The 17,212-nt window shown below is 41.2% G+C and overlaps 1 protein-coding gene across 1 annotated transcript; it reads right to left on the reverse strand.

Moving 5' to 3' along the window:
* Window positions 1–1,812: 1,812 nt before the first annotated feature.
* On the reverse strand, window positions 1,813–16,630 carry LOC129337101 (uncharacterized). Its single transcript, XM_054990601.1, has 7 exons — window positions 16,483–16,630; window positions 13,940–14,158; window positions 7,672–7,731; window positions 6,156–6,290; window positions 5,861–6,007; window positions 5,022–5,082; window positions 1,813–4,876 (listed from the first exon to the last, which is right to left on the reverse strand). The coding sequence occupies exons 2-7, from the start codon at window positions 14,102–14,104 to the stop codon at window positions 4,773–4,775; spliced, it is 672 nt and encodes a 223-aa protein (XP_054846576.1). The 5' UTR covers window positions 14,105–14,158; window positions 16,483–16,630; the 3' UTR covers window positions 1,813–4,772.
* Window positions 16,631–17,212: the final 582 nt, after the last annotated feature.

Here is a 17,212-nt window from a genome sequence, read left to right on the forward strand (position 1 = left end):
AGTCCATGGTTCAGGCCGAATCTCCAACTCCAAAAGACCTTCCTTCAAAGGCTCAGAACAAAAGATTAAGTCCAAGGTGTGGCCCTTTTCATGTATGGAGCCCGTCACTATTTGACAGAGGCCTAGGGCTGCCAAGGAAGCTGAGAAGTCCTGGGCCAAACCTGATGTGGAATATTCAGCATGGATGCTGAAGTCACTTAGCACCATGTCCAAGAACGGCTCTGCCAGCTCAGAAAAGGTACTTGTTGGAGAGCTAATATAATACCCAATCTATCCTTAGTTCCCAATGTAAGGAGCATAATGTCTATACTGGGAGTTGGAGGAAGCTGAAAGTTTCAGAGACAAAACAATAGCAACACCACCTCCTCTGCCAGCTATGCTGGGGGAGGACTGCATAATCAAATGGAGGTAGCTGGGACAGGGATACCACGTCATTTCAGGTCAAGTTTACTGAATTAGCTGAAGTCCAGTACATAGTTATAGTTTCATGTCCAATATTCAGAGCTTAATAACAAATGGAGTCTCCCTTAAATTAGGAATATGTCACACACAATATTATCCATGTTTGTTTTTGTTTATTCTATTCTTTGTTTCACTTTGGTGCAATGGGAAAGATTTTCAGCTATAATTTTTTTTCTTCTCTAAGCAATTGGGTTGAAATCCTCCCTGCTAAATTTCAGACAGATAAGAGAAAGCATTCATGTTTATAAGTTATTAAAATTCTCCTGGGAACAGGGAAGCATTTCAACCTCCAAAAGGCAAATATGGGCATCCATTGAACTGTCCTTCATAGGGCAAAGCTTGGCAGGAATAATAGACAGAAACCTATCAGTGTACAGTGAGAATATCCTGTTTGCTGACTGGTCAACATTCTACCTGTTAGTTACATGATCTGTTGCCTTATTTGACTGAAACAACATTTGGCATGAAAGCGGCATGAAAATTGTTTAATCTTTGTTACGATCCGTTGTGCGTGAATTGTTCACTATATTGAGCAATTAAATTGACTTTTGCTAAAATATCAACAATCAACAGCCTTTCCTGTCTGCTTCAGACTTTTAATTTTTAAATTTGGATTTTGCAGAATAACTGTATTAATGGAACATATTCGATTCAGTTCTTGCTACTTTATATCATTCCACATGGCACCTTTTATTACCTATTAAGTATTTGTATGTGTGAAGATCAGGCAAGCTGACAAAATTCCAGAAGTGGCATGAAAACTGTTTAATCTGTATTACGATCCATTGTGCGTGAATTGTTCACCATATAGAGCAATTAAAATTGACTTTTGCATAATGGTCACAATGTATACAGCAGTTTCAGTGGTTTCAGGAAGTTGGGAAGATTTTTCTTTATTTAAAGAATGTATTTCCTGTTCAGGTTCATCATAGTTTTTAAGACCTCTTGATTGTTTTTTTTTTAAAGTTCAATTGCTGCAATAGGTAGAAAACCTATGATCAATTTGTAGTTTTTCTCTGGTCTCACTCTCAAATCATGTAAAGAATTAGCAGGTGGTGCTGATATGATAAAATCACTATACCTAATAGTGAAGTGACTACCCACTTGTATGGATAATCACAGCCAGACCCCACCCCACCCCCCTTGGAAAATATAGTGCCACACAGAGGCACTCTTCAGGCATCTAGAAACAATGGTTTTGTAACTTAACTAAGAAAAAACAAACCTCGCTGTGCTGGTGAGTGAACATGCTCCCATAGCAAAGAATGTGGAGACAGGTGGGAAAGTAAGTAAAAAGGGAGGGGAAATTAGCCTTCTCAAGGCCCTCAGAATTTACAAAGTCTTATTTATTTTATTTCAGATTTGTATTCTGCCGTCCCTGCAAGCGGGCTCAGGGCAGATAACAACATATTAAAAATACAATTAAAAAATTCATGTACATTAAAAACAACACATTTAAAACAGGATGGTAGCCTTCACAAGGAGGGTTAAGATTTATACACCCCTTTTCCAGGCCGGCGGAGGCCCAGCCTCAGCTATATGCTTGGCGGAACAACTCTGTCTTGCAGGCCCGGCAAAAAGATAGTAGGTCCTGCCGGGCCCTGATTTCAGCAGACAGAGCATTCTACCAGGTGGGAGCCAGGACCGAAAAAGTCCCTGGCTCTAGTCGAGGCTAGGCGGGCCTCCTTGGGGCCAGGGACCACCAACAGCTGTTTGTCCCGATCGGAGTGTCCTCTGGGGAATATATGGGGAGAGACGGTCCTGTAGATACGCTGGTCCCAGTCCGCACAGGGCCTTATAGGTCAATACCAGAACCTTGAATTTGATCCGGTACTCCACTGGCAACCAATGCAGCTCGCGTAAGAACAGTGTTTTATGCGCCTTATTTGGCACATACAATAACATGCACCGCTGCATTTTGTACCTGCTGTAATCTCCGGGTCAGGCTCAAGGGCAGCGCTGTGTAGAGCAAGTTACAGTAATCTAGCCTAGAGATGACCGTTGCTTGGATCACTGTAGTTAAGTCACGGGTTGACAGGTAAGGGACAAGTTGCCTGGTCTGCCGCATATGGAAAAAAGAGAACCTGACAACCACTGTGACCTGTGCCTCCATTTTCAGGGAGGCATCCAAGATCACCCCCAGGCTCTTAACCCTCGGAACTGGCACTAACTGTTCCCTCATCGAGGGTTGGGTGCCAGAGTCCCAAACCTAATCCCCCGTGGCTCAAGTACAGGACCTCTGTCTTCGTTGGGCTCAGTTTCAGCCAACTCTGCTTCAACCAACCAGTCACAGCTGCAAAAGCATGTTCCAGGACATCTGGGGCTGAGTCACGCCGGCCATCCATCATCAGATACAACTGGGTGTCATCTGCATATTGATGACACCCAAGTCCGAAACCGCACCAGGCAAGGGGGCACATATAGATGTTAAACAATAATGGGGAGCGTATTGCTCCCTGCGGGACCCCGCACACCAAAGGGTGGCAGGATGACAATTTCACCCCAAGTGCTTAGATTAGGAGATGTGAAGGATGAGTTCGCATTTCAAAATTGTTCCTCCTTCCTGCAATTCTTCACAGGCCTCCAGCTTATATTTTCTATACTATGGGAGGAAGGATTTTTGTGGTAAACCTATCGTATTTTGAGATGGTTTTAGAGTGTATGCATGTCTTTAATAGAGCAGTTACTCCTGAGGAAGCTTTTGTGAAATCTGTGCTTCAGCCGGCCCCAGATAGGGTGAAAAGGTTCACCTTGCCAGTCTCAACCTTGCGGCTTTTCTACCATCTGGAGGAGACACCTTAAGATAATTGTTGGAAGAAACGACAACGGAGACAGGACATGGACATTAACCTTATAGTTCCCGGTTGTTCCAGTAGAATGTACTTAAACTGTACATGAATTGTTGCTGCTATATTGCTTTTATGAAGAGTTAGCTTCTTATTATATTTATTACACTTAATGTATTGCACTAACCTTGTTTATAGCACTTGCACTTTAAAAACTGAAAATTTATAAAAATTTATTTAAGTGGATGATTGATATTGTTGAATGCTTCCCGTGGGTTAGTCCCAACATTCTTGCCAATTTCTAAGGAAGCAGCCATTCGTTGATTGCATATATTTTCTATACAACATGGAAGGGTAGACCGTTTGGTGGTGGGTTGCAAGCCCATGTAGAGCCAACAATGTATTGAACGGATCTGCTGCTAGTGTGCATGTACAGGGAGCATGGCTGTCTCACTTCCAGCCCCCGTTTGCACCCACAAGTACACAGAGGACCAACAGGAAGACAAGGTGAGTTTACTCAGCAATGCAGAGGACTTCTTTTTATGACATATTCAGAAAAACACTATCCTCAAAAGCTTTCTTTATCTTTCCTCCCACTTGCTTTTCCAGTGTTGCAAGCATGTTTCAGGCATCAAGCTACCCCTCTTTAGCAATAAGATCATAACTCTGGCTTCTCTTTCCATCATATGATTATTACATCACATTCTTAGGGGGTGGTAAAGGTGGGTTGCAGGCTGTCAAAATTTGAAGACCACTGATTTCAGCAATACTTCATAAATATTTGTCAAACTTAGTGCCTTACATATTTTTCTTGATTTTTAAAAATTTGGAATAGGCCGGTTTTATGAAACTCATGGAAGGATAATTGTTCATGTGGAACATTCTTACCCACCTTAAGCTACAAAACCTACTATCATCTAAAACCCTGATTGTACACATGTAGCTTTTAAAAACAAATAAAAGGAGGGAAATCAATGAGATTATGCATCTGAGGGATGTTATAGGAATGCTATTTAAGGAGGTAAGTAATTCCATATGACAACCATGAAGATAAATGAATAGGGAAATTGGTAGCCTAGGGCTGAGGTGTGGACTGCCACCGTTGATATTAACAGTATCTACAGTATTCTCCCTTGCCTTGTACATTTGGAGCAAAGGAAGCCAATTGGCATGTACCTTCTACATGTGATCCTGTTTTGCACATTCCTGATCCAACAAAGTAATCTGCCTGCATATAGTTCCCTGATTCTGAATCAAGTGCTGTCTTAGTATAAAACTGATAAACATCCCAGCTTACGTAACTGTTGGGGAATTGAGGTTCAAATTTCATCTGAGACGGGATGAGGTATATTGGCTGTGTAAGATGATCACCAGTCATAAAGCTTACAGGCTCTTCTGCTCATGAGAGTCAGTAGTATTTTAAGTGGTCTTTTTTTAAGAAATGAAGACTTCGGCAGATGTTCAAATTTTATAGCAGAATCTCTTACATTTATCCTGATAAAAACCATGATCCATTATAAAATTCTAAGAAAATCTGATATATGGGGGCGGTTTGGTTATTTCATCATCTCTTTCTAAATTTAGATCTGGAAATTGCACTGGAGAGTTAAAAATTCTGTCCACTTGTCCTAGAAGAGAAAAACAATAGTTTGTCATGAGCACAATGGTTATTTGCTCCAAACCCCAAATATTTTCCTCAGGATTCATTTGTATGTTTAATAAGTGATAGATAAAGCAGCTAAAATTGACAGTCACAAAACAGAAGCTACATACCATGTGACATAGTAACTAGTTCTGCAGTTTGTAGTTGATCTTCATTAGATTGTAGTCTTTCCTAAGAACAAGAGCATTAGATTTGGATAAGAATTAAGACTGATGTCATACTACAGATATGAACCTAGGTTTCCTGGTTTAAAAAAATTCCATTACAACCAAATGCCTTTCCTCTACAAGAGAGTTCTAGCCATGGCTAAGAGACAGCAGCTGTACTAAAGAGACTGGTACCCCTAGAGAAAATGGCAGCTTTGGAGGACAGGCTCTGTGGCATCCCAACCCACTGAGCTCTTTGTCCTCCCCTAACTCTATCCTCCCCAGGCACCATTCTCAAATCTACAAGGGTTCCCCAAGCCAGAGGGGGGTAACCCTAGTATAAGCCCTACACAGAAAGGGAAACGAAAGCAATAACTTAACCAACAATACTTTCTGAACATATGTAGCCCAAGGAATGCAATACAAGATGTTTACTCTGAGAAAAATTAACATTTTATTTATTTATGACCCATCCTTGGTTGGAAAGCTCAGGATGGGTTTCTTGGAGTCCCTGTAGCATCCCATACTGGCACTAATGAGATCCACAGTTATTTAATTTCAACAATGTTAATGGCATTCCCTGCTTGTGGTTTATTCATTCTCCTCACTGTAACACAGTGATAACGTATTTTGGATGTAGGAAGAAACCAATTTTTGGCAAGACTACTAAAGTTGGGTAAAGAAATAAAATGGCTTTTATAATCAACAAATTATCAAAAATAGGTGCTTTTAGAGCCCCCAAAGGATTTTCAATTAAACTCAAGATAATTCAACATACCAAATTTAATAATATTGCTACTTACAAGCCCAGTTACACTGTCAAAGCATGAACAAAATGGAAGGCTTCTGCAACTGACATAAATAATAATGAGCACAGTAACAGCACTAAAAATAGATGCAATCAGCATTGTTATATTGGCTCCTTCCACAAGCTGATCAAGCACAAACACCTGCAATACAAAAACACGTCTATGTCATTTAATTCAACCTTAAGACTATTTTTGAAATAGTTTTAATTACAGTTTCCTGAATATTTGCAATGCTTCCTAAGTGGCAGGAACTGAAGTGGGAGAGTTTGTCAGAAAATCTGGCACTCACCACAGCTGGATGATTAGAAGACACATCGTTAAACTCCTCATATTTTTCACCATACTCTAAAGTTAGAGAGGCATAGATCACCACAATTAAAGTGGTGAAATAGGAAAACACAGAGGCAATTATCATCACATTTACCTGAAAGACAAGGGATAGAGAAGTTTTTTAAAAAATCAGTCTGGGTTTAAAATTAAATAGTGCAAATAAGCTGTGCTGTGCCTGCCACCACTGTAGTCTGCAGTGGTTTACTGTCCAAGATGAAGACAAGAGCAAAAAAATAATAATTTTTTTTTACAGTACATCTGGAACATGAGCATGAAATCTGGCCCAAACTAAGGATAAGCTTAATTTGCAGTAAAGTTGGCTTTACATGTTAGTGGATTGAACCTTCTTGCCAAGAAAATGCTCTTCCATTGAGCCACAGTGACTTCCCAAGCTATTTGACTGCAGTAAAATACTCCATGCTATATAACAGCTTACATCTGTTAGACTATCAGGATATCATTTTATTAGTGAAGGAGATACATGGCTAGGGTTGCCAGCTCCAAGTTGGGAAATTCCTGTAGATCTGGGGAGTGAAACCTGGAGAAAGTGGGGTTTGGGGAGGGAAAGGACCTTGATATGGCATAGTTCCACAGAGTCCACCCCCCCAAAGTAGCCATTTTCTCCAGGTGAACTGATCTCTGTGGCCTGGAGACCAGTTGTAATTCCAGATCTCCAGCCACTACCTAGAGGCTGGCAACCCTATAAATGGCTCCTAGTTACACAGCAGTCAGGAGCAGACTAGCAGCAGGGGGTATCCTGCTAACTACCTGCAGTAAAGACTGACATCTGCCAAAGGAAGAATTGGCCCACTGCCTACCTAAAAACAGCCTTTAATCTTTTCATAGATGATATATTTTGGTGTGTTTCTTCCTTAATTTCAGTTCATTAAAAAATTAAACTAGGCTTATCTGGTGTTCCAAAATAAAAGCCAAAGAGAAGAACTGTTCAATCATCAGTTTATAAACGTTAATTCCAATTTTATAAAGTTGTTTCACAACAAATTTGTTTTGTAATTAGTACAAGTATCATCTATATAACAAACTCTCTTTGTTTTTGTTCTTTAAAAATGCTTTAAAAATTTGACTAGTCAATTGACCAAATCCTTTCTTTAATTAGTCATATAGTCCATTAAAGTCAATGGGACTTGGTGTGATGGATTGTGCCTGTGTTTTTCGGGAATTTGTGTAAGAATCCAGAAGAAATCTCTATAGTGCTCCCCCTCCCCCTCCCCCATACATGTTTGGAAGCAAGTTCCATGTAAATGGAAGGTGCTTACAAGTGACCCCCACCCCCACTCCCAACAGGAATTTAAAAATATTGTAACAGTTTATATGGTTTGGAGGTATTATTTTCATTATATAAATTATTCATGTCACATTATATGAATAACTTATTGTTTATATAAAGGTGATTGTGGATTTTCTCTATCTCAGATAAAAACCAAGTAATAATAAAATAAATAATAAAAACCTACCAGAACTGGATTCTTTTTCTGAGAAGAAAATAAAGCCATTACTCCAGGAATACCCATAAACTGCAGAATAGAAGAGTTGGGACGGTGGAATAAAGTTAAATACAACTATGCATCTACTGTGCATAAATTTTAGCATGCAAAAAATCAAAATGTGTTTCAAAAGAATTAAAATTATAGCCATTGTCAAGATGTTTCATGATTTTAGCTACCTAGTGATACAAAACGATTACGGGCCTCATGATGTACAGTTTCTATTCATTTTACAAGGGCTTGTGGAGAAGAGCATTTTGACACTACAGATGGGGGTGGAGTTCTTTTTGCCTCTCCATTCTAAAACCAATATTCATAACCAATGTTACATTTTGCTTTCTCTTTGTATTAGTGGAAATCTAATTGACACATGAGGGCATTAAACCCATCAAGGATGATCCTCAGGCCAACAGTCCATATATAATCAAAAAGAGTCCAGTAGCACCTTTAAGACTAACCAATTTTATTTTAGCATAAGCTTTTGAGAATCAAGTTCTCTTCGTCAGATGCCTGATACAGAGACTGGTCAAACACAGAAGAGCAGAGGGAAGAGGCAATTAGGGGGGGAGGGGGAGGGAGCAATCAAAACATTCCTTTGCTAGTATATGTAAACATCTCCTTTTAGTGTGTGTATCAGTTGGCTTCAAAGGAGTTTGCCCTGTTAGTTTGTAGCAGCCAAACAGCTAGACCATCCAATTCCAATGCAGTATGAGCCTTCGATAACCACAGCTCTCCCTGCCAGATGCATCTGACAAAGAGATCTGTGGTTCCCGAAAGCCCACACTAGGTACCACTGAGCTCCCCCAGACCCCACCTCTGTAAAGGAAATCTGTTACCTGTGGTAATGTGATAACCATTCATAGTCCCTATTCAGTCCCAGCTTGACAGAGTCAAATTTGCATATGAATTCCAGTTCAGCAGCCTCCCGTTGGATTTTGTTTTTGAAAGGTTTCTGTTGAACTACAGTGACCTTTAAGTCTTTGATGGAATGTCCTGGTAGATTGAAGTGTTCTCCCACTGGTTTCTGGACGTTTCCATTTCTAATGTCAGATTTGTGTCCATTTATTCTTTTGCGTAGAGGTTGGCTGGTTTGTCCAATGTACAGAGCAGAAGGACATTGTTGGCACATGAGGGCATATATCAGATTGGAGGATGAGCAGCTGTAAGAGCCAGAGACAGTGTAGTTGATGCCATTGGGTCCTGTAATTGTATTCCCTGGGTAGATATAGGGGCAGAGCTGGCATCTGGGTCTGTTGCAGGGCCTGGTACCTGTGCTGGTGGCTCTGCTGGCCGATTCATGGTTGTGAGTGAGAAGTCGTTTAAGGTTGGGGGGCTGTCTGTAGGCAAGGAAAGGTCTTCCACCCAGGGCTTCTGAGAGAGAGGTATCATTTTCCAGGATGGGTTGTAGCTCACTGATGATACGTTGGATGGGTTTGAGCTGGGAGCTATAGGTGACAACCAGTGGTGTTCTGTTGTTAGTTCCTTTAGGTTTGTCCTGGAGTAGGCTGTTTCTGGGTACTAGTCTGGCCCTGTTGATTTGTTTCTTCACTTCATTTGGTGGGTACTGTAGTCCCAAAAATGCTTGTTGTAAATCTCTCAAGTGTGAGTCTCGGTCGAGAGCATTGGAGCAGATACGGTTGTAACGTACGGCTTGGCTGTAGACAATAGACCGAGTGGTATGTTTAGGGTGGTAGCTGGAGGCATGTAGATATGAGTATCGGTCTGTTGGTTTCCGGTATAAAGTGGTATTTATTCGTCCATTATGTAGTTGTACAGTGGTGTCCAGGAAGTGTACCTGTTGTGTAGAGTGGTCCAGGCTTAGGTTGATAGTAGGGTGAAAGTTATTGAAGTCTTGATGAAATCTCTCAAGAGCTTCCTTCCCATGGGTCCAAATGATGAAGATGTCATCCAGGAATCTTAAGTATAGTAGTGGTTCCAGTGGATGGGAGCTGAGGAAGCGTTGTTCCAAGTCCGCCATGAATATGTTAGCATATTGTGGTGCCATGCGTGTGCCCATGGCTGTGCCATTAATCTGTAGATATAAGTTGTCACCAAATTCGAAGTAATTGTGAGTGAGTACGAAGTGACAAAGTTCAGTGGCAAGGTGTGCTGTGGTTTTGTCCAGGATAATATTCCGTATGGCTTGCAGTCCATCTGCATGTGGGATATTGGTGTATAAAGCCTCCACATCCATGGTTGCTAGGATGGTGTCATCAGGTAGGTTGTCAATGGACTGTATTTTCCTGAGGAAGTCAGTGGTGTCCCGTAAATAGCTGGGTGTGCTGGTGGCATAGGGCCTGAGGATAGAGTCCATGTATCCTGAGACTCCTACCGTGATAGTGTCTCTTCCTGAGACGATGGGGTGTCCTGGGTTACCCGGTTTATGGATTTTGGGTAGTAGGTAGAATTTTCCTGGCCGTGGTTCCTGGGGTGTGTCCGTATGGATGCATTCTTGTATGTCCACGGGAAGAGTCTTCAATATTTTATTGAGTTCTCTTTTATATTGCTCCGTAGGATCAGCAGGTAGTATTTTATAGAATGTTGTGTTGGAGAGTTGTCTTTCCGCTTCCTGTATATAATTCTGTTTGTCCATGATGACCACTGCTCCACCTTTGTCTGCTTCCTTGATTACGATGCCAGAATTGTTTTGGAGGCTGTTTATGGCATCTCTTTCTGCATGGCTGAGGTTCTGCTTTAGGTGTTGTTGTTTGTCAATTATTTCAGCCTGGGTGCGTCGACGGAAGCATTCAATGTAAAACTCCAATGAAGAGTTCCAGCCCTCAGGGGGTGTCCATGTGGAATTCTTTTTTCTGGAGTTTTGTAACGATGATTGTGTATTGCTGGGTTGGGAGAGTGATGGTTGCTGTGATGGTGTCTGTTCAGTGCTTTGTGCCTCATTTTGTTCAGCAGAGTAGTTGAAGAATTCTTTCAGTCTTAGGCGTCTGAAATAGGCCTCCAGGTCTCCACAAAGTTGTATGGTTTGTGTGGGTCTGGCTGGGCAAAAAGATAGACCACGTGAGAGGACAGATTCCTCTGCCGGAGTCAGTTTATGACTGGATAGATTGATGATGTTGCTGGGTGGATCCAGAGTGTTCTTGTTCTCTGTTGCATGCAGGATTTTTGAGAATTTCTTCTCCTTTTTTTCTGTAGTTCAGTAAATAGTGTGCAATAAATACTTCCTCTGGTTTTGGTAAACATCTGCCAGTTCCTGGTCTGTGCAGAGGGGTTGTTTTTAATGGAAGAGTCTAGTTCAGAGATCTCTTGTTTGATCCATTGTTGCTTGCTGTACATCAGTCCAATGAGGTGAATTAAGAGTTTTCTGGATAAGGTGTTACATAGTTTCTCACTGTAGTCTGTGTGGTAAGTGGATTTCAATGGGTTCTTCACACACAGTCCTTTGGGTAGAATGTCCAGTTTTTTGCATTCAGATGCATCTGGCAGGGAGAGCTGTGGTTATCGAAGGCCCATACTGCATTGGAATTGGATGGTCTAGCTGTTTGGCTTCTACAAACTAACAGGGCAAACTCCTTTGAAGCCAACTGATACACACACCAAAAGGAGATGTTTACATATACTAGCAAAGGAATGTTTTGATTGCTCCCTCCCCCTCCCCCCCTAATTGCCTCTTCCCTCTGCTCTTCTGTGTTTGACCAGTCTCTGTATCAGGCATCTGACAAAGAGAACTTGATTCTCGAAAGCTTATGCTAAAATAAAATTGGTTAGTCTTAAAGGTGCTACTGGACTCTTTTTGATTTTGCTACCACAGACTAACACGGCTAACTTCTCTGCATCTAAGTCCATATATAGATGAGGAATTATGTGCCTGCACTTTTTGAAGTATAAATTATATCATCTAATTCACCCCTGATAACAGCAGGAGTAAAGGAAATTTGGAGAGAATTATTGTACTGAAATAGACTACTGCCATTAATTACTTAATCTCAGTGCTTTTCTATTTAAAAAATTACCAGTGCTCATATATAATGCTGAGCCTATTTCCACCAATTCTCGCCTCCCTCTGCCATTCCTGAGGGTCCATTCTCTCTTTCTCTGGCTGAGTGGGGTGGGCCAGTGCATGAGGATAAGGACTTGGGAGAGCCCCCAAAGATGCTGGTACTCATTACCAGTGAGTAATGTCACAAATGTTCCCAGCTGGTTTTTGCTTGCAATGTTCCTGCTCCTGTTTTCAACCCAAGGTAGCTTTTGGGGGGGGGGGTAATATTTTTTTAAAAAGCTAGTAGCAGAACCAGATTAGTTTGACGGGCTAACATAATTCATTCTGGAAAAAATATTTGCCTTTCTTAATCTCATGCCCCTCTAGGGTTGCCAGCTCCAAGCTGGGAAATTCCTGGAGATCTAGGGGGTGAAACCTGGAGAAACCTGAAGAAAGAGAGTTTTGGGGAGGGAAAGGACCTTGGCATGGCATAATTCCATAGAGTCCACCCCCCCCCCAAAGTAGCCATTTTCTCCAGGTGAACTGATCTCTGTGGCCTGGAGACCAGTTGTAATTCCGGGGGATCTCCAGCTACTACCTGGAGGCTGGCAACCCTATGCCCCTCCCCCAAATGAAGCAGTTAGGGCCTCCAGAAGTCCCTCCTAACTAGCCAAAGCACTCCCATCACATTTTCCCTTGTTTCTAGTTGTCCAAAGCCCCCCCCCCGTTGCTGTTCTGTCCATAGATACCCCTCCTAGCAGTCAAGAAACCTAAGAGGAACTTCAGTTTTCTGAAGCCATATACCTCCAATTATCAGATATTGAAAACAACCAACAGGGAGAATGTTATAGCTGTTATGCCCTCTCATGCCTGCCCAGAGCTCTCTTTCAGAGCAATCCAATCTTCTGATCCCCTGCCTGCAGCTTAAAGAAACAGGCCTTGGCAACAAAGCCATGCCACTTCAAAAAGACAGGATTCCAAAATGAATTGTTAATCTGAACAGGAGCCAGTTAATATAGCAGCCAGCCCACATCAGGTTTCCTATGCCCTTCCACCTAACATATTCCAGTAGGGTAGCCATGCAAATCTGTTGCAGCAAAAGCAAAATTGAATCTTGATGCACTTAAAAGAGTACCCGATTTAGTTTAGAAAGAAGAGTCCACTTAATAAGATGCATAAGTAAAACTTGCAGATGGGGCAGGGGAGAAGGTAAAAGATACATGGAAGTAAAAGTGTTTTTAAAATGTCCTAAGCAAAGTTACAATGTTCTAAGTCCACTGAAGTCAATGGACTTAGAAGAGTGTAACTCTGGGATTGCACTGTAATTTGCTTCAATTAACTAAAAAAGGTGTCAACATTCAGCAGTGTTAACATTCAGATTAACTATGTATATAGAGGCCCACAAATTGTCACCCTCTAAATAGGGATGAAAATCCTGATGGCCTTTTAAAAAAATATATCTTAAACACCACAGTTAGTTATAACTGTTGTGGATAATCAGTGTATTGTATACTTTTGTCTTTTGCACCAAAATGTCACAGATTACATTTTATAGCCATTTTAAAGCCATTTACCCCACAGTTCACAACCCCCCTCATGTGTGTCTCTCTGTCGTGTGTTTATCTCACCCTTCCCAAAACTCAAGGTGGCATATGGTTGCCCCCTCCCACTACCTTGTGAAGTAGGTTAAGCTAAGAGAAAGTGACTGGCCCATTGTTGTCTAGTCAGCTTCAAAGCAGAGTGTGGATTTGAACCTGTCTCCCAGGTCCTAGTCCAATACTGAAATCGCTACTGGACTCTTTTTGATTTTGCTACCACAGACTAACACGGCTGACTCCTCTGCATCTATATAAATTTTAGTTCATGCATCTAGTGGGCTCATGCTACAACCAATCTGGTGCTATTTAAGATGCTGCAAGACTCTTTCTTGTTTTCACCAAACAACTATCAGATGCTCCAGCTTCCAGTTCAGGCAGAGAGTAAATCTTGCAAACCATTTATTGTGATCTTGCCAGGATAATAGGATCTTAATAAGCAAAAGAAAACACAAATGATTTTACTTGGGGAGGGCAGAGAGATGGCAACTGAATTTTTTTCTCTTAAGATAATGGTTTATCATGCTGTGTCTTCTCAATAACATAATCAACAGAATATCTTTTTACAATTTCACATTTGCATGTTTGTGGTTTAACGGGTCTACTAGACAAAAGATAAATTTTTCTTAAAACAGAAACACAAACTACACAAAATATCTTAATCTAATAAATACAAAGAAGGGAGACTTTATATATATTTAAAAATTACCACTCCAGCCCAGATGGGTATCCTAGTTTTACTCAGTGTTGATTCTCTTCTGAAAGTATTATCTATTAATCCACTGATTATACAAATTGCAGCAAAAGCTATCTGTAAGAGCCCCAACACAACCATGCTTTTCTGGTTGAAGATGAAATATCTGTAGCGATCCATTCCAGTCGATCCACAGGTTAACAGACACGTTTGAGTGGGAAGAAGCACGGGGACCTTTCAAAAGGCGACAGAGCAAAAAATACAAAAAGGCATCAGCGCTTCAAGAAGTCTGGCAAATTGTTCACATGCCATTGCATTCACAGACTGAAGGATCTGTTATAGTCCAGAAATGTCAACAGTCAGATTTGCTACATATATGGAGACTGGCATATTGTCATCGTCTAAAAACATGAACAAAAAAAACCTGGCAGGCTTTTTAAAAAAAGATTAATATTTCAAACACACCAGTATTTGGTTTGGAATTGAATACATGACAGAAATTTCAAATTAAAAACATATTGTAGACCACATGGTGCAAAATGAGCATAATGAATTTATGTATGTTGTTTTGAATCACTTCAGGGAGAAAAACAGTATAGAAATGCATTCAATCAGTAGTATGAAAGTTTCCAGACGATGGAAGGAGAATTCAGCCCTGCTCCCTGCCCTCGCCCCCCATCTATCTGCAGTGACATGCTAGCTGCTTGTTGTGTCTCTTTTTCCAGTTAGATCTGTGTACAAGTGTGTGTGTGTTAGGATCCAGGAAGACAGATATCCTTGTTCACTCATGCTGCTTTTTCAAGCTGAAAGGCTAGGTGTATTTCTGAGCTTCAGGAGAACAGGACAACACCCAGCCAAAGTACACTAAAACATGAGGGTAGGGTTAGAATTGTGAAAGTCTTCACTCACAACATCATAGGCACTGTACAATAACTGTCCATAATGTAACCACATTCACTTTATCTACTTTGAATAGATAAATCATCCATAATATTATTTTGTTGTCAATTTTCAGGAAAGGCACTTGATTCCTATGCAACAATTCCGTTAGAGTTACAAACTTGCAGCATATTTTAAAAATAGTTTGAAAAAGGTCTTTTACTCAGCCCTGACCTTAGTAAAAGTTAGAAGAACCAGTCTTTATGTGGAAATGCACAATGGTAGCAAATACATTTCATATTGTACATAATGATTTCAGTGCACCATTTATTTCTAGACAAAACGCCACCTGCATATAGGACTGGATGCAGTAAATAACAAAGAACCTACCAGCCAGTCTAGTGCAGTGGGGTAGTATGGAAACTTGCAGGGCGACATTAAGCCAGTCATTCTCTATCAGCCTAAACTATTTGCCAGGGCTGTTATGAGGATAAATGGGAGATATATACTACCTGAGCTACTTAGAGGAAGGGCTACAGAAAAAAAACCACACTTGATAAAGTTATGAGCGTTTGTCTAATAACATCATTACATAAAATAATTTCTATTTCATGTATCAGCCTCACACCCTGATTGTAAACCTGCTCTCAAACTCATGCATTTACAACTGGAATATTGGAAGTGTGTTCTTCAATGGAGATGTTCTAGTGTGAATTAGATGAGGGCTGTGGTCTACATTTCAGTGTGAAATTGGATTCTTTGTCATCTCTCCCCCAGATACCATCAAGAATAAAATAACCAGTAGTTTATGGGCTAGAAGCCTATAGTGTAACTTGTAATCCAGTTAAAAGATTATTGTTTTTGAACTAAATTCTTTTTCAGTCTCATCTGTGTCTCACCCTGATGTGTCTTCAGAGTCTTGTTTCATGGAAGAATTTTTCATTGTAAATGGAAATGGAAAAGTAGTCCAGCCCCAAAGTGGCGAAAATGACAGAAAGAAAAGCACCAGGTGAACACAGCCCGAACAATCCCGGGTTATTATTGAGTTAAGTCCCATGTATCAAGACATTGAGGTCTCAGGGTAAATCAGCAAGCCGGATTGCTGGCAAGTGGCTCTGGCCACCAGAACAGGCAGCTCCTGGCCGGTGCACTGGCATGGCAGGTGCAGCTCTTCTCTATGGCAAGTTGATGAGAGAGGGAAGGAAGGAGAAGGTTGGCAGCTACAGCTTTTCTTGTCATGTAGAAGGGCAGCTATCAATCATCAAGTATAAGCAACCCTCCAAAACCTTTCTTTAAAGGTTTGAAACAGTATTTAGAAATGATTCAGAAGACATAGACCAGTAAACCACAAAGCTTTCACTAGAATAATGGGAAGTTACAAGTTGAAGTAAAAACTCTTTGCACAGGAAGAAGTTAGTGGGAGTGGGGGGATTTAATAAGATTTAATTACTGGTCAAACTGCCTCGTGGAGGGGTTGAGCTCCCCCTCTTGAAGTACACAACCAAGTGCTAAGGCAATCCAGGGCAAACGCTCTGAAGTACCAGTTGGCTCAGGGCAATTTCTGAGGAAAGTACCTGGCAGGTTGGGCTCCCTGCCTCACTAACGAGAGCCAGAGGAAGAGGCAACAGGAGCACCTGGGAACACACACTGGGCTCTAGCCTTGAAAGACATTCACTCACCTCAGCCCCTCTCTCCTCCCTCTGTGAGACACCCTTGAGAGAACTCCCCAGCCTAGAGAAGCGGCTGCTTTGGGGGTGGGGGGAGCATGAGCCAGCCAGTGCCTTGTTTTTCCTCCAGCCTCTCGTTCATTTCTCATTGTAGTCTGAATAAGGCTTGCCCCACCCAAGTGTTGTTTCAACTAGCCGGGCCCTCTGCAGGTGGCACCCTTCCTTGTTCCCTTCCCCCTTGTTTTTAACCCATTGAGTGCTCTACAGCAGCACCAACTTATTAAGCAGTATACTGTTGTAAGCACTTGCCCCACCCCCCACCCCAAGCTCTGGTGGTCTCTAAAAATCAGGTCCCCATGCTGAGATTAAACCCTGTGCATGTAGCTATTTAACTAATCAAAGTATACTGGCTAAATTTTATCCAACCTGTTAAGCTCTTGTAATAGTACATATTCTGAAGGTTTACATTTGGAAATGAAGACTTTAGTCAGGTAACTGTTTGTTTTAAAGCTGATATTTTGAATGCTCAGCCAGTTCATGTCACTTTGCTGTCCTCTATCATTTCAGTGATTTGCTTATTTTCAGACAGTTGTTAGTAATCAAAAACAAAACACCAAAGTGATGTACTAATGTGCCAGTTTAGAATGGTACAAGGATGTTCTAATCATTTATTTACTTTTCTTATTCCTAGCCTTTCTTCCCATGGGGGCCCAAATGACTTACATTGTTCTCCCCTCTTCCT

The sequence above is a fragment of the Eublepharis macularius genome, chromosome 10 (assembly GCF_028583425.1).
Source record: "Eublepharis macularius isolate TG4126 chromosome 10, MPM_Emac_v1.0, whole genome shotgun sequence".
NCBI classification, from domain to species: Eukaryota; Metazoa; Chordata; class Lepidosauria; order Squamata; family Eublepharidae; genus Eublepharis; species Eublepharis macularius.